Source organism: Takifugu flavidus, chromosome 12 (genome assembly GCF_003711565.1).
Source record: "Takifugu flavidus isolate HTHZ2018 chromosome 12, ASM371156v2, whole genome shotgun sequence".
In the NCBI taxonomy this organism is placed as follows: Eukaryota; Metazoa; Chordata; class Actinopteri; order Tetraodontiformes; family Tetraodontidae; genus Takifugu; species Takifugu flavidus.
In genome coordinates, this window is record NC_079531.1 from 6,495,623 (window position 1) to 6,515,038 (window position 19,416).

The 19,416-nt window shown below is 46.5% G+C and overlaps 2 protein-coding genes across 3 annotated transcripts; one reads left to right on the forward strand and one right to left on the reverse strand.

Annotated features, from left to right (window-relative positions):
• Positions 1-1,719: 1,719 nt before the first annotated feature.
• LOC130535085 (succinate receptor 1-like) lies at positions 1,720-6,173 on the forward strand. Of its 2 annotated transcripts, XM_057049923.1 has the most exons (4): positions 1,720-1,917; positions 4,343-4,416; positions 4,546-5,301; positions 5,385-6,173. In XM_057049923.1, exons 2-4 carry the CDS (start codon positions 4,414-4,416, stop codon positions 5,535-5,537), a joined length of 912 nt encoding a protein of 303 aa, XP_056905903.1. In that variant the 5' UTR covers positions 1,720-1,917; positions 4,343-4,413; the 3' UTR covers positions 5,538-6,173. The 2 variants fall into 2 exon arrangements, with proteins under 2 accessions (XP_056905903.1, XP_056905902.1); XM_057049922.1 differs by having other exon boundaries at positions 1,757-1,917; positions 4,546-6,173.
• A 934-nt stretch (positions 6,174-7,107) lies between these two features.
• Positions 7,108-13,252, reverse strand: aadac (arylacetamide deacetylase). The gene is made up of 5 exons (XM_057049921.1): positions 12,334-13,252; positions 11,075-11,303; positions 10,485-10,554; positions 9,288-9,459; positions 7,108-8,270 (listed from the first exon to the last, which is right to left on the reverse strand). The coding sequence occupies exons 1-5, from the start codon at positions 12,472-12,474 to the stop codon at positions 7,653-7,655; spliced, it is 1,230 nt and encodes a 409-aa protein (XP_056905901.1). The 5' UTR covers positions 12,475-13,252; the 3' UTR covers positions 7,108-7,652.
• Between the last annotated feature and the right edge of the window lie 6,164 nt (positions 13,253-19,416).

Below are 19,416 nucleotides of genomic sequence, written 5' to 3' on the forward strand. Positions count from 1 at the left end.
AGACGGTGGGGATGCTGCCGACAGGCCTTTGGGGGGGGTCCCGCAGCATTAGCGGGCTGAGCTGCAGTGTGTGCACAGAGGTGAAGAGGAGGCACGGCCCCTGCTCAGGAATGCTGCAAAGCTGTTTGCGTGTTCAACAGGCCAATGGAGGAGTGTTTGAGTTGGAGCGTCGCCAGAGGAGACGTGAACAAAAGGGGAGAAATCGTGCTTTTCCGCCAACTCCGGCAGGAGAGATAGCTGCTCGTCCGTATCGCTCCGCGGCAGTCTCAGGTAATGGGATCTGGAAATCTGATCAGCACATCTGCTTCACGCATCATCGAGGAACCATGAGACGTGCGTGTGTGAGAGGGAGAGCGAGTATGTGAGTCCTTCTGGCAGCAACAAATTGGCCAAACACGCGTTAAACAAACTGTCCCCTCCCAGTCAGCGGGAGGTAAATAAATAAAGCCGATTACATGGCAATAAATAAGGGCTGAAAGTGTCCAAACACACTCAAATGTAGATCACATCATCCAGAACGATCCTGGTCCACCCAACACGCATGGATATACTTCCTTTCAGCGCGTACATGACGTGACCCGATGACGCCTTTGTTGATTTTTGAGAGCGTTGTCATAGGGACTAAAGTAGCGAGATGGGCCTGAGTAACGTTAACGTTAATGTTGGACTAAATGACACAGGTGTGGAAATGTGTTGATAGCATCAAGCTAAATGGTGAACAAGAGTAAAAATGCAAACCTAAGAAATGTATCAATCTACACATTTATGAGTTATGAGAAACTTCTCCATCTGGACAGAACCGAAGTGTCATGACCCAACCTGCCGCTAACCTGTGCAGCCAACATCTGAGCCCCCCCGCCCCCGCCACGGTGGGACTGCGCGCCACCATATTTTAGGGTCTGTAATGGAGTGCAGAGAAACCAAACAGGATAAACCTCCTTGACCTGGGAACACACATTTACAGCCCTGTTTATAAAGCGCCTCTAAAAATATGATCTCTCCTTATTTCCTGTCATTCTGTAAAATGTGGGAAAAAATGTGAACGTGTCACCGCATGGAAGCGCCCTTCTCTCTCCTCCACACTGCGACCTCCAGAGCAACGATTGGGAGCTTGCTCCGCTCCCCCCGACGCCAACTGACACCAATTAAGAGGCCGTGATTGTGACAAGCCATTCTTCCAATTTATGAAAGTGACAAGAAGATAAATTCTCCAGCCGCGTTTCTTCCTTTTTTACCGCAGACGGGAGGCAAAAAGTGCCACGAAGATGACAAGAGGAGAGGAAGAAATGAGGGGGGACTGAAAGAAAGGGAGTGATTTTCACCAGAAAAGTGCGTGAAGGTTTCCTGTTAGCCGACAGAGCGACGGGCAGCTAAATGTGACATGTGAAACCTGTTTTCCCTCCTTTTTATATGGCGCTCGAAGCGCTTTAACAATCAGCAAGGAGCTTACAAGATGTTCATTGTTTCTGCTAAATCGTTACAGAATTTTTTTTACCTGTTTGACGACTCCCAGGTTCCCCTGCAGTGGCGGCATGATGTCATCAGCAAAGACGCAGAACAGGAGGGCCTTTATTTTCTGTTCACATCTGTAAAGGAGAAGAAGAAGAAGAAAAAAAGTCAGGCAGTAATGAAACACTTATACAAAAGGGCCCTTGGGTCTGCTCCCGTGTGTTTGGGCTCGCTTACGAAACAACTTTAGATTAGAGAACCTGGACCTGTAGGTGCTGATTCACGCTGATGATGTGATGAAAGAAAATCACTCATAGCTGCTGCGGACAAACGCTGACTTACTCAACTACGTGTTGGAAGTCACAGCAACCCCAACCACAAGCAGTTAACTTGAAATTGGAGGGTTAAAATAAATGCCTGTGACACAGGAAGTGTCCCGCACAGCGTCCGAGGACTTCTGATACGGAGGTATGCAAACATTAAACATTTTAAGATGCTTTTTATATACAGCTTTTTATATGTATTATATCTATTTATAAATGCCGCAACCTAAAAGAGTCATGTCATGTCTACTCTTGAATACTTTTGTACCTGTCTGTCAGTGTATTTGTCGCTAAGGTCCATACGCCTGCCAACATTGAAACACATTCACTTTTCTCCATTTGATGCATTAGCATCCACTAATTTAAGAAAAAAACAAAACACACGCACACATCGGGCTTTTTAACACCTCCTGCAATTACCTCCGGATTTTTTACTAGTTTTTTACTAAAATAGAACAGATGTACATTTTGTGCTTGTCTACGGTCCACTTCTGCTTTCTTTTCATGTGCTATTACATCTGTGTGATGGCTACATGCCTGTCCATTTGTGCACCTCGCTGCATGACACTCAATGGGCAGAAATGAATATAATGTTACACTGGCGCTGTCCATCGGGCCCATCGGGACAGACTTGCAGTGGTTAGCAGAGACCCTGCATGGAAGAACTTGTGTTCGGATATTTCTGTTGGCACAGTCTCCCCGTGTCTGTGGGGTTTTCTCAGAGTGACGTCCCCCACCTCTCAATATGTGACCTCATCCCCGGTGACCCCGATCAGAACCAAGTGGTGGTGAATAGAAAATGGATGGACATGATGAAGTGACGTTGTGATACGTGAGGAGGATGGGCAAACTCAAAAGAAAAGGGGAGGAAACGATAGGGGAAGGAGGGGTAGACAAAAATACTTAAAAATGATGGTTTAAAATAATGCTTCCAGGTCACATGATACCACGACCACCAGCCTGCACTCATTTTCATCCAATTAAGCTGCTGTAATACGTGAATGGCGAGAGTAATTCGTAATAAAATGTGGTGAAGTGTGTCACCTTCTAGAAGTGGGACATTGTTAGCCAAGGGCTGAAGAGAAACACCCAGAAACACCTTAAGAAACGTGCTTTTAACCTCATTAAAGAGTGAGTAAAAACAGACCACTTAATGTGTTCAGTTGTGTAAATATTGGATTTTTGTAGTTTCCAAACCTTATGTGGAACAGCAGTTCTCAGAGAGTTCTAGTCTACTTGGTATTTTTAATCATTGTTAAATCGGTCTCCACGGACATCATGCGGGACAGTCCCGGAGCTTTAGGGGAACACCCCCCTCTGCTGGACTCATTATTTATCACATCAAATCTCTGAAGAAAGTCTCCTGCCGGAATATCAGGCTGGAATATTCTAAATGTACTTTGCATATAAGTGACGGGTGGACTTTCCATTAGCTTAAACAAGGTCAGGTTTTTCAATGGAATTAAAGAGCAATTACAATAAAACACTTGGCCACCAGGGGGAGCTATCATCGCACAAATTTCCATTAATGCAAACTACATTGAAAATATTAAGCAGCTATATTCTCCTACTGATATATTTAAAATGATACAAGGATAAAACCTGATTAAATCACCAAGAGGATTATGTCAGACTTGCTGACGGCTCCTAAGAGGAACGCTTCATTACACTGGATCCCAAAAATAACATACTAGAAACACACTTCTCCAGGACATACTGGATCCATTTTATCTTGCTTGTCTACCCAGAGGTATCAAAGAAGAATCTCCTCCTCCTCCTGAGTTGGTCTCACATGTCTCTCAGCAGCACGTCATGTGCTTTCCAAAGGCCGTCCAACATCGTAGGCTTTGTTTCCAAAATATACAACGGCTTCTCGAACAGAATAGTCGTTATCATGACGATGAGCCCGGCTTACGCAACCCTGAGGAAAAGAATACTAAACACCCGGTGGAATCTTCAACAAAAAGAGTCAATATTGTGGAAGTTCTGGTATGGTTACCACATTTCGCCCGTAGCTTTTGGGCCCGATTTAGATCGCGTTTGGAGTTAACGGATGCTGACCTTCTGGACCGTAAAGGTCACATGGTGGTGTGTGTTTGCTTTGCTGATGATTTATAGTTTTAATATGGCTCCAAATCATATTGCGGTAATAAACCGGCAGGGCTCATATCAGGATATTTCAGGCCCTATTTTATTTACACCTGGGATGGAAATAAGCGTCCATTTGCAGAATTTGCTCAGCTGCGGTGCAGACCTGAGACCTGAACTGCTCCGTCAGCCTGCCGTGGGTCCAGAAAAAGGCCCCTGGATCAGTTTTCATGCAGCTTTTGAGATTTGTTGTGTTCTCCAGCACCTCAGAGGTCAACACACACTTTATCCCTGCACAAACACCGATTGTACTCACCCCTTGAACGCAGCACGTTGGGCTCCCAAAACGACTGAAGTCATTTTTGCTGTCATTGTCATGTGTCACGGTCAGCGAGAGGCTGCTGTGATTGGATTTTCAAGCCGCGTCGCAGCCCAGACTCCCCCATTACCACAACTGTTTACCCTTTCTACTGTACAAATAGTGGCTGCACCTGCTCACATCTCCCTCCGCTACGGTTGAAGCCATTGGCAGCTCCTACGCAGCACTTACAGCATGGTGAGTCGCAATATTGACGCGCTCGATACTCGTTTATGTCAAATTAGCGAGCCTGAGTTTGATTATGATCAGCTGGTTGTGTGACTGGGACTTCCTCCTGTTCCCTCCCCCTTCTTCTCTCCTTTTAAGGCATTTAATTGTACAGAAATCGATGATGTTCTGGAGAAGTACTTCCTGCCTCCCTTGTACGGCCTGGAGTTCTGCCTGGGTTTCCCAGGGAACCTGCTGGTTGTGCTTGGTTACATATTCTGCTTGCCGGCGTGGCAGAGCTGCCATATTTACCTCTTCAACCTGGCCGTCTCTGACCTCGTTTTCCTCTGCACCCTGCCGCACCTTTCCTACATCTACGGCCACGACCAGTCCTTAAACAGTCCCTTTTTCTGCATCGTCAACCGCTACATCCTGCACGTCAACCTCTACTCCTCCATCCTCTTCATGGTTTTGCTGAGCATGGACCGCTTCCTGCTGGTCAGGCACCCAATGCGGAACCACTGGCTGCAGAAGCGGCGGACGGCGCTCGCAGTGACCGCGCTCGGCTGGCTGGTGGTCAACGTCCAAGTGGCGCCCATGATAGTGCTGATGGTCCAGGACCTGCAGAAGGGCAACTGGAGACAGTGCAAGGACTTCTCCAGCCTGACGGGAGACATCAACAGCTTTGTTTACAGCCTGGGGCTCACCCTGACCGGGTACGTCTTCCCACTCCTGGCGCTGTGCGGTTTCACCTACCAGATAGCGCACCTGCTCCGTCTCCAGGAAAGGGCCCTGCAGGGGCGGGCCGCCTCCTTCAAGCGGCCTGTCAGGGTGGTGGCTTCGGCCGCAGCCATGTTCCTGGTCCTCTACACCCCATACCACGTGATGAGGAACATCAGAATCGCCTCCACGCAGGTTTGGACCGGAGTGGAGCCGTGCACGCTCAGGTACATCAAGGGACTGTACATCCTGACCCGACCTCTGGCCTTTCTGCACAGCGTCATCAACCCCGTCTTCTACTTCCTGATCGGCGACAAGTTGACCGTGCTGATGCGCGTCAAGATGAGGAAGATGGTCCGAAAGGCAGACGCTCAGGGAGAACTAGCCCGACAAAAAGATGTTGTAAAACGAGGCTAAAAGCATTTACGTAATCATTCAGGCGCAGCTGCCTGTAAGGAAACTGTGTATTATGGTCTGTCCTGGTGTGTAACGACTGCTTGTAGCCTGCAGAGCAGTGATGGACGTCATCTTATGGCATCTATTGTACTTCGTTTATACTATTCATTTATTATATATTGTGTTATCTTGAGATTGTATCTGTCAGTATTTTACATTATATACAGTATAAATGTTTCATTTTACACATTCTAAAGAAGGCTTTCTCTTTTTATTCACCTCCTCAAACTATTGTTGGCAAATTGTGATAATAAGCATTCTTTGTGGTGTTTGATGTCATTTTTGTTCTAAAGGTGTCAACAGAGTGTCATTCATGTCTTCAGACATGTTTAGGAGTGATACATGAATTGATACTATTTATAAATGGCACTGTTTATTATAATATTAAAGGTAGCAGCGATTTTTAGAATTTTTTTTGCATTTTATATGTAAATGTTGGTATGAAGGATGAAAATGTGGCTAATTGACATTGTTATGGAGCTTTACCCTCATTTGCTTTGTGTATAAGTTTGTGTTTTTTGCTTGTGAAACCTCCTCCAGCTATTTTATCAGCTCATTCTTCTTTCAGTGGACACGCAGAAAGATATTTCATAATAAATGCTTCATACTTGCCTGGCTGTGACCTTTCCTCCCTTAAACAGGCAACAAATCTCTTGAAACACCCTTAAACTCATTTTTATCCAACAGACAGGATCATGGGCTTCATTTCACTCAAGACTAATAACTTGATTTATTTTTACTGGCACCTTTGCCGGATTAGGCAAGGTAAAGACGTTTGGTATGAAAAAAACAAAAAGATTTGCTCTCATATTAGTTTCATAACTGTGAGCCAGGGGGTGGTATGAAGACTGGGCCGATAAGAAAAGGTAGTAAATATTAAAACAAGTGGGCATCTTTCAGACATTTCAGAGGGCGCTTGGGTTTCAGCGTGGCTGTGAGGTACACTCTGCTGGTGTTCTGGTGTTTGTTCAGCAATAATGTGGCCAGGATATATTGCGCATGGCTACCCACAGTCCACAGCATGAGCTCGTTTTAAGCTTTCTTAGCACATTTTAACCCTTGCGGCACCCTCTATACCGCATGCTAAAGCCACTGCAGCTTAATTTCAAGGAATCTTTTGCAAAATGAAATAGGAGTCCACAACAACAGCCTCTTTATGGAAGCAAAATCTATCCAGGTACCAGGAACTTTTAACTGTCAAATTATTGCTCACCTGTTCAGGTCAACCCTGATGTGACAGTGGAGCCGCGCTAATTGCATATGCACAATGGCATCACAGTCCATGTTTGAGAAGTGGGAAATCGCATCTGTACACATTTCTTTGGCTCTAAATTTACACGTATGTTACAGCGGTGCTCATAATAGGGCCACATTTTAATACTACTGCTAACACCTGAAGCTACATTTGGACCTGGGCTCCTTGTTAGCATATAAGCTAGCAACACACTAAGCTAATACCATTGTAAACCATGACTATAAATGTTCTCTGTGGAATAATAACCCTCGGTGCAAGTGCAGGTTACAAAACAGAGCACTAGTCGATCCTTCGCAAACGTTTTGCTTTATTTGACGGGATATCACGTAGCAACCTTTGATGGAGGATCTTTTCTACACGTCAAAACAAATGTTCAAAGGTTCAGATCAGCTGCACTGAAAGTGTTGACTTGACTTCACAGCCTGCAAAGACGAGTATGAAAGGGTCTCAACAGCCCAGTCGGGGTAAAAGTCGGATTCCAAAATCATGTTTTAATTAGTTATAAGTACCTTTATATTAACCCTGATTACAGTATTTACACCAAAACAACCCCTGTCAGATCTGGCAGCAGGACAATAACATAACAGTAAAAGCAGGCCAACGACCACCATCAAACACACAGAATTAAAGTTTTGCTCTCTTCTTTGTTGAAAAAAATGTAACTGTTGCCTAATACATAAAACTGCGATCTAATCTGTAAGGATCTGATTCACTACTGTTCTCAGATGAGGTGACAGCACGATTAGAAAAAAAATATAAATACAGACAATTATATGGTCAGCGGATGCCTGAGGGTACAAAGAAAACAGGGGAACGGATTTACAGTCAAAAGTTTTTACAAGTTTTCCTTCAGCCACATGGTGTAGTTGTCTATCATGCGCTGAGCGATCAGAAAGTCAGTGGGCCACACGCTGAACATCATGGCTCCGTGGAACCCTCCCTCGTAGTGTTCGTGCGTCACCTCCACGCCGGCGGCACGGAGCCGCGTTACATACATGATGCCGTCATCCCGGAGGACGTCGTACTCGCAGGTCATTACGTAGGCTTTGGGCAGCGAGTGCAAGTCTGTGTCTGGAACCAGCAGGGGCGACGCCCTCGGGTCGGCCAGAGAGCGAGACGGTGCGTCCATCCCAGTGGCCTCCCCCTCCCTGATGGCCGGAGCGCTGTAGTTGTATTTTCTGTGGTACACCTCTGGCAGGAAGGCGCTCCAGTTGACGAACTTGAGCAACCGGGACGAGTCGGCGTGGTTGTGGGCATTGGCCATCATGGCCCTGAAGAAGGCCTTGTTACTGGTGAAGTACTCGCTCCAGAAACGCACCATGAGCGTGCGCGGGAGGATGGGCATGTCCCGATTCTGCTGGTACGACGGAGTGTTGAGGTCCAAAGCCTGAAGTACGGGGTAAATGAGCGCCTGGGCCTTCAACCTGACCTGCTGTTTTGGGTCTTTTTGCAGCTGTTAAAGAGGTGGAGAGAACAGTTAAGGAGATAAACCCTGACATCTGACTCCAATTCAAATGTGACTTTATTTAGGAAGCGTCAGTCAAAGCAGAAAAAAACCTGAGCACAGCTCTACATTGACCCATCTGAGAGCTTCTGGTTGGGCTTTTGTTCAAATCTGCCAAAGTGCTGAGCTTCACTCTCTATCGTTGTTGTGAATTCAAACCTCCGACATGCGAGCTGAGCTGCGTGGATCAAGGAGGACCGGCGAAGTGTTTTGTCTCCCTAGACCACAGCAAAATGTCCCAACCAATCAGACGGGAGGATTTGGGTTTTTCATGTTTCAAGCTGGCGAAGGGGAGGGGTGTGTGACGGCTTTGCTATGTTGACAGTTTCAATAATAGTGAGGACACATCGCGCGTGCAGCCTCTAAACGGTGCCGAGGGTTACTAGTTCCATTCCTAGCCCCCAAACGCTCCGAGCGCCTGTCCAAGCTGACACCTTGATGACTGCACATGCACGTGTGGAGCGACCCAGAGTGAAAACCGTAGCAAGGACGGGAAGAACGAGCACTCCAGGAGTCTGGCTGTGAAGGTGCTGGCCCCGGCACGGCCACGACAGCTGGTGAAATAACATCTTCACAAGAAACGACACATGTTCAGCTTGTGTAACAATGGCAAAGGACTCAAAGCAATAATTCATCCTCCAGTGCGGCAAAGACGCCCTGAATGATGACACGGTGTCAGAGAGAGCTTCTGCAGCAGTCACTCTTGGGAAGCGAAAGAGTCAGGCCCACCCCCCACGCATGTCAACCTGTCAGCAGCTCACAGAAAACGTGACCAATCGGAGTGAGCGCAGCAGGATGCGGGGGGGGGGGGGGGGCATGACAGCCAGAGAGAGAGCCTGATGAACATGCAAACCTGCTCCACTTGAAGTGCAAAAGAGTGTAATTTGCCCTCTTGGCAGTCATCGATCTGCAGATAATGGAGGTGAGTGACGGCAGCAACTGAGCGGATCAGCCTGTGACGGGTACCTGCTGGGAGACGGCGGCCGCCAGGTTGCCCCCGGCGCTGTCCCCAGACACGGCGACGCGCTCCGGGTCCACAGAGTATTGGTCCAGCACCCCCTGCTGGAGGAAGTGTTTCACAACACGGTACACATCCTCAAAGGGAACGGGAAAGTGGTGAGCGGGGGCGAGACGGTACCTGGAACAATCGAGCAAAACATAGCCATTAAAGTAGAGGTTAAAGGGGTGGGCAAACCCAGTCCCCCAGGAACAGATTCAAGCCAGGTTTTCTATCCCACAGGCAGATAACGCCTTCACCTGGGGATCCACTTCAAATGGTGAGAGCAGTTTCTGCCTGGTAGGACACAAAACCTGGCTTTAATTAGGCCCAGAGGGCTGAATTTGCCCGTCCCTGTTCTAAACCAATAAAACAATACACCTGAGCTCTCAGAAGCAGGTGATTTACGAGATTACACTTTAGCCACACAAGCTGACGGAGCCAGAAACGACTGCTTAAGTGAACTCTGTAAATAAGGGTTGTTGACCTCCTGTAATCAGACTTTATTAATAAACAGCTAATGAAACGGGGTTCTTGCGAGCCGAAAAACCATTTTAACAGACTGTGAGGGTTGTGAAATGTGGCGCTTTACTCTCTGAACCTTTAACAAATTGCAGACAGGAATTCGGATGAGCCAGATAAAGAAATAACCCCTCAACACACACTCTCGCACAAACACACACAGACACACGCACTCACTGCATACAATGATCCACTCTCCCATCCAGCTCTTAAATACTTTATGTCAACAAGCACAACCACATTAGAGGGTGCTGGCCGGGCATTCTGCCGACAGTTACCTAATAAAGGCTAGAAAACGCTGTGCAACGGTGAGAGACGGGTGGAGTTGCAACTGCTTTTTGGCTGCACAATGTTACAAAACAGAGGAAGAGCCGGATGTGCTAAGGGAACAGTGAGCGTGGGCATAACCGGGAAAAGCCTCATCATGCCCGAACGAAAACCTGTTAGCTTCACTCTGCTGCATCCAGCCACGCACGTAGCTCGTGAGTAATGAACAAAGACGGGCTTATCGGACAAAAAAACTGAGTCTGAGAGACACAGATGGAATAAGGAAGAGGCCGGTGCTTCTATTAATATCTGAGTGAAGAGCTGAGAGACGGATATTGAGGGATGTTTCCATGCACCATTTAATAAATCATACTCACTCGACAGAAAGCACCACAGCGTCCAGTTCATTGACCAGTTTTCTGGCCAGGAGATCGTATGGGCTCATCTCTGCACCGAGAGGAAGGAGCAGTTAGAAACGGAACAAAACTAAAGCACAGCTGAGCCCCCCCATCTCCCCTCGCCCCTGCTGTAATTGTTACAGCCTATCAACAGATTGCAGGAACAGCGTGAGATGCGTTAAACTGCGTGTCGCTCGCTAATGTTTTGGATCAGCGAGGGTAGCCGCCCTCCGAGGCTCCCATTGCTCCGGCATACGGCGTGTTTTTTGGATGAGGGTCTGGCTCATCTTGCATCTTGATATGAGAACGAAGGTTTCTTATTTGTAAAAGCAACACTGAGACCAGAATTCTCTGTGAGAAGCTACATGATAGAGCTAAAGAGAGGGAGAGGAGCTTCTATCATCAGCTGAGGGTCATTCAGGGTCAACAGAAGTGTACAGACAAAGAAATGACATGAATTCATTAAAAAGCTTGATTAGCTCCAATGCTAGCCATCATTCTTTTAATTAGTACTGCTTCATGATGAAAACATCCCTTTATGTCCCAAAGGAGCCAACATGCAGACTTACTGGAGCTTCCCAGGCACCAACCTCCCCCGTGCAGGTATATGATGGCCCTCCTCAGCTCTGCGCCGCCGGCCCGCCGTTTCGGCTGGTACACCACCACCTGCACGCCGTCCAGCCTCTCCTCCGTCACTGCGACCCGCTCGTCGGACATGGGCGCCACGTTCTCCATCAGGGTGATGAAGTACATCACGCCCATGTAGTCCTTCAGCCCCAGCGACTCGCTCAGGTCCGCCTGGAAGCGGAGGCACGGCGCAAACCCATTAGAGAATTACCGCCCGTTCATCCAACCTGAGCCATTAATACTCCCTGCTGTGCACACAATGAAGGTACTTCAAGGCAGTTCAACCTTGAGAAAAGCTCATATTATTCACCATAAAAAAGCATCCAAGATGTCAAACTCTGGCCCTGCTCCACAGAGAGGGAAGAGAAATGCTTCAGTGTGACCATTACTTATATTAATGCTATTTGCTTTGAAGAGCCACAACTAAAGCTTTAAAGCATAATTGACATTGTTATGACTCCTGAGGTTGGCTGCACACGTCTGGTATGAGACTAATCAGCTGATGCTCTTTTACTTTGGCCAAAACAAGACCTCATATCTCCACGTGACATCAGGCATTTTGGATCACTCCACAGGACAGAAAGTAAGGATAAAAAAGAAAATCTGCAAATAAAAGTGAGCAGCGAGCTTTACTTCCTCTTTGATCAGAACAATTATTTGCCCAGGTTATAAATGGCGCTTGAAGAACAAAAAAGTGTGAAACTACTCTGTTTCCCTCGTCATCAGGGCTGCAACATTCACAATATTAATAAAAAATAAAGTGTCAAGCAAGAGAAAGGAGGTTTTAACGCACATAACATTCATTCTGACACACATTCTGACATTCATACGGGTTAACAGCTGTTATTGTGGCATTTCTTAGCTTTGAAACGTGCAGGTTTGAGTCCGTTACTGTTTTAAAACGCCAAGGTGACTAACCAGAGGAGTTTCCTTAATAGGATCTAATATTAGAAGTGGTGAGCAGGACTATACAACACATGGATTAGCATCTGACATAATCTGGTGGAACCAGCATGTATATCCCCATCAGCAAAATTCAGTAAATGATTCATGCGCGTCAACTACAGTGAAAAGAGGAGACAAAAAGTCACGTTTCAGCGCGTAAATGTCCAATCACACGTTTCATCCAAATGTATCTGCAACGTAAATACCAGCAATGCATTTTAAAACAAAGTTGTTTTTAAAAAAAATCTTTTCTTACCATGTGGCTGACTGTTTTAAAGAAACAGTTGGTCAGCATTAGTTTCCATTTTTCCTCAATCTCCTCTGGAAGCGGCTCGTAAACGTAATAAGCGGTAAAAGAACAAAACGCGACGAATAAAATGATGTTTCCCAGCCTCATTTTAAAAAGCGGGTGAGCCGACTGCAGGTTGCAAACACAAACCTCCTGTTAACGAGTCTCTCCTGCGCGCAGAGCGAGAAAGGCGAGAAAGAAAAATCATGCGCTCAGAATTAATTCAGGAACCCAGATCGGCTCAATCTGACAGGGCGCGTTTGGTGTCATTTGATGGTTGTCGGCGGGCATGATGAGGACTCTCCCGCTCGTGCATGAGGCCGGAGGTTTAATGGTTGGGACAGGAGCGCGCACCCGCTTGCGTACTCACGAGGTTGAACCGTCCCGCGAATTCCTCAGGTGCCTCCCGGTTGCGCGCGCGTTAAGCCCCCCGCCGAGGCGTGCGGTGATGCGGACCCGAGTGCGCAGCGGCGTGCGGTTTTAACTTTTCCTGCGGCGTTTATTTTGTTTGTTTGTTGTTGGGTTGTTTTTCTTTTTTATAAAAAGAAACGACATCCAGGGGTGTCCTGGCTGGTGCGCCGCTGCGTCGGTCGTGCGTCCCGAGAGCTCAGACTGCGCGTTATAGTCACTTTGGAACGACCTCGAGGGTGGAGGGCTGCGGCTTAAAAAGAGAGTCGTAATATTAGACGTAACGGACAGATGAGATGTCCAGTTTCTTGGCAGGAGTGGCTGCCAAAGCGCTCAGTGCAGCAGTTTGGCAAACGCGCTGAACCTCCAGGACGGTCTCGGTGCTCAATCCTGACTGTTTTTGTTGTCTAAAGCTGCAGCTTCGTGACAGACTTTTGGCTTCTGTCGGCCTGAGGTTGCTTTGGAGAGCAGCCTGTGCCGGTGTGAGTGTTTTAAACATCCTTCTGACGAACAGCAGAGGAACAACAAGCAACTTCTCGGCGAAGTGTGAAATATATGTACTGCAGATGAGGTGTCGTCATGGAGCTGGAATGTACTCTGAGTCAGGAGTTTTGAAATCACTCATGAAAACAGTTTAGAGGAGTTTTACATTTTACATTAAGATGACTCTCTGGTGCTCCGTGTCTAGTTTAAACTCTCCCCTAAATTATGTATTGTCCAACACTGCCAGGGTGGCTTTTAGTTAGATGCGTGTGATGCACATTACTGTGTTTTTCCCTTGAGAATTGTTGATGGAATCTGCATACACCCCCACAAAAGCACAGCTGAAGGGCCATTCAGCTGCTGCGGTGGCTCGTGTTTGGGCACAAGTCTTCACGGCCTAACAGCGGAAATCGACATATTCCCCATCGGAACCTCCAAAGACAGCCAGAATTCAGCAGGATTGTTTCCGAACTGGGGGCATCTGGATTGGTGGCTTAGCGTGACCAGTTTAAAGTCTCCCCAAGATTGAAATTGACATGCTTTTGTTAATGCTGGGTTGTGCAGATTTTACTTGGAGTGGGGACATTGGTGAGTGGGGGATGATTTCTAGAGCAAAACATTTCCCTTTTCTAAAAGGAAGGATGGGCAGGAAGTTTCCTAAAAGGGAACAAAATGGAGTTTCATCAGCTACAGTAATCTGGTGATGAAAGAGTTCACCAGCACTGACCTGAGATGACAAAAACACCAAAACAGTTGAAATTACAGGCTGACATTGAAGGACTTCTACTTCCTCCTCCTCCTCCTTCTTCTTCTTCTACTTCTTCTTGCCTCAGTTTTAAAGGTGAGGTTGACTTTAGCATGGCTGATGCCCCCTAGAGGACAGTTTGGTCCTGCACATTAGTGGCCTTGTCCTGTGAGTATATGGCTAATAATACAGCAGCTGTCCCGCCTCCACATGACTTTGCAGTGACCTGTCATAAAGAATTCAAACTTTCTCTCAGCCAGTTTGGGGAACGTAATTGGCCCGTGTTTGGAAGTCGGCAAGTGTCTCCTTCTATCAGCCGTCAAGCTCTTCCTCGATGCCTTCAGCGGGAAGGCTGTGGAGAAGGCTTGGAGAGATCCACCGCGAGGCTGCTCGTGGCTGAGTGCCGGAATAGTAAATCCCCTCTCTGAATTTAAAATCACACATCAGACACTCCGTATTTCTCGCTGGGATCCCCTCCTTCCCGTTATCCCCCCGACCGCAACCCCACACTCAGCCCCCTCGGGAGGCCACCTCGGTCGGCTGGTGAATTTTTCATGGAGTTTTCCTCACTCGGAATGTCTTGTTAGCAGGGAGGAGCTGTCAAAGGGGCTGCGTGGGTAGGGAAGTTGGCTTCATCTACGTAGAGACAAGCTGTGCAGCGCTCTGCCACGTGGTCTCGGAACACCCTGCTGTGTGTGTGTGTGTGTGTGTGTTTGTGTGTGTGGGGAGCCGAGGCTGATGTGAACTTGTATGAAGACGTGCACAAGAAGTTTGAGTGCTAAAAAGTGGCTGCATGGTGGGGCGTACGGAGGCGCCATCGGCATTTAATAATTGAAGGATCCCAGCTTGCTTCGCCAGCAATTAGCCTTGCGGGGGTTTGATAGGAGGAGCCCCCGCTGAGGTAGAGCTAGGGGCCGCAGGACAGAATAAAAAGGCCCCAAAATGAGCGATGTGGAATTTCTACAACAGATGGTGGTCATTGCTTTTATTTGGGACTCCTCTAAAGATCTTGTGGAGGTTATTATTGGGAAGTTTGCAACTTTATGAGCGATACATGCTAGCTTCCTGGCTGAAATCAAATTAGGCCAGTGCGGAGTTTGATGCATCGGTGGTGTGTGGAGCAGTCGGTCCATGTGGTCACTGCTTACAACCTTTCACCCTGTGGCATTAATCATTCACTCCTCCATCATCTGCCATGTTATCAGGATAATGGAGGTTTAAGTGCCTGGTGACCCCAGGACAGGGTCCAGGAGCTGTGGGTGCGTCAAAATTATTTCTAGAGGTTATTTTACTCCAACAATACTTAACAGAACAGTTCCGATCGAAGGTTGTTGCCTCTGTGGAGGGACGACCTGGACTGTGTGGACAAATGGTTATAAAACCTCCATGATTGTGTCTCCTGGGAGACTGCAGCACAGAATGTTCTCGACACAAGATGCAGGAACCTTCAGAACATCATGGGTGAAGAACCATCTTTTCCCGTCTCTGTAGACAAACGTTTGTCCTTGGAAATAGAATTGAAAGTAAGCCGATCCAACGGAGAGCAACCTCTCAAGGTTCTCCATCGGATCTTCTCCACAGGATTAATGAAAGGTTTCCTATTTTCCACCCTGGGCCTCCCGATCATGGGACTGGCTGCAGTTAACAGCAGTGGATAAGCTCTTTCTCAATAGTCGCCTATGTAACACTTGTATTGTAAGGAATGTTGGCCTCTCACCCCATTCCACGTGGATTTCTCCTCTTATCACCACGCAGGAACACCACAGGGCATTAGCTTCATATACTTTGTGGCACACAGATAAGTCAGATGACCTTGAGGACATCTCAGAGGTTCTCTGTTTTTTGTCCTATAGCTGATGAGAGAAGAGAAGGCTTTTTCTTTATGTTTGCTGCAGGCTACATTTAGCTTAGCATGCTAATGGCTGTGTTTTTACTGACATGGAACACACTTGAGTACAAGTCATTTATATTCATAGATCTTGGACTCTTATCTTATCTTATCTTGGCTTCATTCTCTAATCCAGATGTTGTATCTGTTTTACAGATTCCACCCAGCTGCATATCACTCACCAAGGACATATTAATGTCCAGTTAAATCAAATTGCAACCTCAAACTATCAGACTTTACAATAACTGTTGGGGAAAAAACACTGTAAAAATAAAATGCAAGTGCCGTGCAGTCAAAGGTTGTTAAGAGGACTGAAGGGATGTACCCAGTGAAGGCAGAAGAGTCTCCCTATTACAATACGCTGCAGACACATGTGGCCCATCTGGGGCCTTAAGCTGCACCTTCCTCCTGGCCCGGCTCGGGCTCAAACCTCTCTGGTCATGAATGCGCTCTGGCTGTTAAAAACACGCCACGTCTGTGGGCTCAGAGGAGTTCTGACCTGCCGCTGCATCCACAGATGAACAACAGCCAAAGCTCTGAGAGCAAATCGAGTCATCGCTTTGTTTATGCATTCGCACCGAGAAAATGCATTTTTGATGTATTCTGCAGAAAACAGTTTTGCTGCCGAAGGCGCAGTAACACCGCTGGCCACTAGGTGGTGGTATTACCTAACAACTGTTTCAGGTAACTTACAGCGTCCGAAGGGGTTTGATTTGAAATAAAAGCCAGAAACACTTTATTTTAAAAAAAACCTCTGCGAAATGTTTTTGATTTTGATTATCTTTACATGTATATTTACAAATACGTCATGAATACAACACTATCTCTAACCTTTACAGAGGAAATCTGGTGACAATTAGGATAGCATGGAAGAAATCGTTGTGACTCCATGTTGCCAGTGCTTGATTGCCAAATAAGTGCAGAGTCGTCATGCCAACAACACGAGGAGGATGAGCTCCACTTTATTTTCTGAAGTATTTGCCTTTAGTCCACCTCTGCTTGACGTCCACGTTCCCTCTGTAAAACCTCAGAATGACGCTCTGCTGCCACCTAGAGGTGAAAGCTCAAAGCTGCCGAAATCGGCTGCGAAGGTCGTAGTTTGCTGACATGACGACCTGCTTGACTGCTACATTTTCTGTTCCACGCTCATTAACTGGGTGACGAATTCGGTCTCCTGGCTGATACTGGAAAAACAAACTGGCGATACTGGAGGGGAGAGGTGCTTCATTATGTAACCACTAATATGAAGTGACACAACAACTCATGCACTGGACTGGGTTTATGTTTTTGTCTCTAAATTAAAACAACCCCCCCCCCCCCCCCCAGAGTTTTCTCAAATTGCCCCCAAAGAGTTAAGGGTGGAAACATGGACGCGTGCCTCTGCTGCTCATTGTTGTGATATGTGTCACTTCCTGACTTGTTTCCCACCAACTCAAAATCTGATACCAGTTTTGCAGTCGGACAGATTTTTTTCTTTTACGCAGCTCCGATCATCTGTTGCAACATCAACTGGAACCAGTTAAGTCTGTTAAACTGGGTCAAGCAGCTCAATTCCATCAGAATATGTATAGCTTGTGCTACAGTTGAGAGATTGTTACGTCGGAGCAAAGGTTTGGCATTAATACATGAAATATTAGATCACCTGTCTGACACAGGGGTCAGAATGGGAGGAGCCTAAGCAACAAGAAGGAGGCGTGTCATACACAACACGCATGTTTTGTATTTTCCACTTGTAAAGTTCCCTATGGTGACAAAATTGCTCTCTTTTATAAGTAATTTTATAGTCAAGCAATCGAGTTTGTTGCTTTTGTATCAGGTTTTGGCAAATGTGTGTGTTCAAGTCATCTTTTCACAATGACACCGTAGCAACGAGTACACAACATGAGCATGTGTTGTGTTGTGGAGACCCGGACCAGTTGAGATTATTCTGCAGATGGCAAAAAATGCCATAGCAGTTTGTCAGGGGGATAAACAAGGCAGTAAACATGTGTTTACAGGACTGTGTAATGACGGTGTGTGTTCCTATTGGGTTTTTATCCAACAAACATGGACTGACTAATGTTGAGGCTGTCCTGTGGTAATGACAAACTCCAGGATTCATGATCGATGCCTTTAATGACCCTTAAGGAACTCTATGTTTCCAACAACTGTTGTGCACATGAATGGATCCGACTTTGGGGAAACGGAGAATGGACGATGATCCTCCACAAAACACAGCTTTCCTGTTGGGGGAATTTGATTTTCGAGAAGGAGAAGGCAGAATCCTTCATTGTTTCTATGGTGATGTTCCAAAGAGCCAATGTTATATTTGCAGAGGTGTGATTCCTAGTTCTTCTGCTTCTTTGTGTCTTCTTCCCTGAGTTGCTAAAAAAAATGTTGCTTTAGATTTCCCAGTGTGAACATTCCTGATGCTGTGGTGTTTTCGCTCACTTGCTTCTCCTCCAGCGGTCCTTCCTGGGCCCACCTCTGAGGTGCAACCTCCCTCTTCTTGATCTGTTCTAAACTCCAGTTTACTGGCAGCTCTGGTTTGTGACCTCCATCAGAAATAATGAACCGCACAGAGTTTCACACATCCGGTCTGAATTGACTGTGTTTTTAGGTTTAGCTTAGCTTACGTTAGCAACATCCTGTCTGATCTTTTGTAGTGGGGCCTGAAATTCAATGTGGATCCTTTTTATAGATGTATTTTTCCATTCAAAGAGTGAATTACAACTTTTTTTAAATGTGGGATTTATTGGAAGTAGTTTTTATGTTCCCACTTGAGACTTTATTGGTACATCAAAGCAAACGGAGAAGACATGAATGGAGCTCATTTTGAATTCAGTTCAGTTGAGTAATTAATATATTCCGTCTGTGACAATCAAGACCATCTCTCAGAAAACTTGTTAACAGGACAAAACCTTGATCAGGACCAGGACCTTGGATAAGCTTGTGCCTCATTGAGCAAACACACTCGCCCCTGTGCCAGAGCTGGTGCTGGTATTTAGTCTGTTTATATCATGCTGGGGGAGTTCAGAGAGATGCGACTCTACATTTTCTGAATTGATATCCCTCCATTACAGCCTTCAAGCACATTATTTTATTAATTTGATCTGACCTAGGTGGGATCACACGACAAAACTTTTGTCTACTTTCCAGATTGGAACAAAACTTCATGAGATCTTCCACAATAACTACAGAAACACTATAAAATGGATTTTGCCTATTTGAACATTTAGTGTTCCATGATTTGGCCGACTGGGTCAAACTTCCAATCCATGATTCACCTCCTGCTTTAGACACCCCACCTCCAATTTGCCACTGTAACCATTATTTTCCTGCGGTACGCTCCTGGACTCCCTTTGGAACACAAAATAGGGCTTGTCGCAGCGGAGATGTAAAACTGATAGTTGTGTCCCGCATACCGACGATAAAGTATTGTTTATGATCGCCTCCGTTGTTTAAAGTTCACGTGAGACTAAAGAACAGCCTCTAATTTTGTACAACTAGAGGTCAACCCCCACCACTGGGTGTAAACAGAAGTATT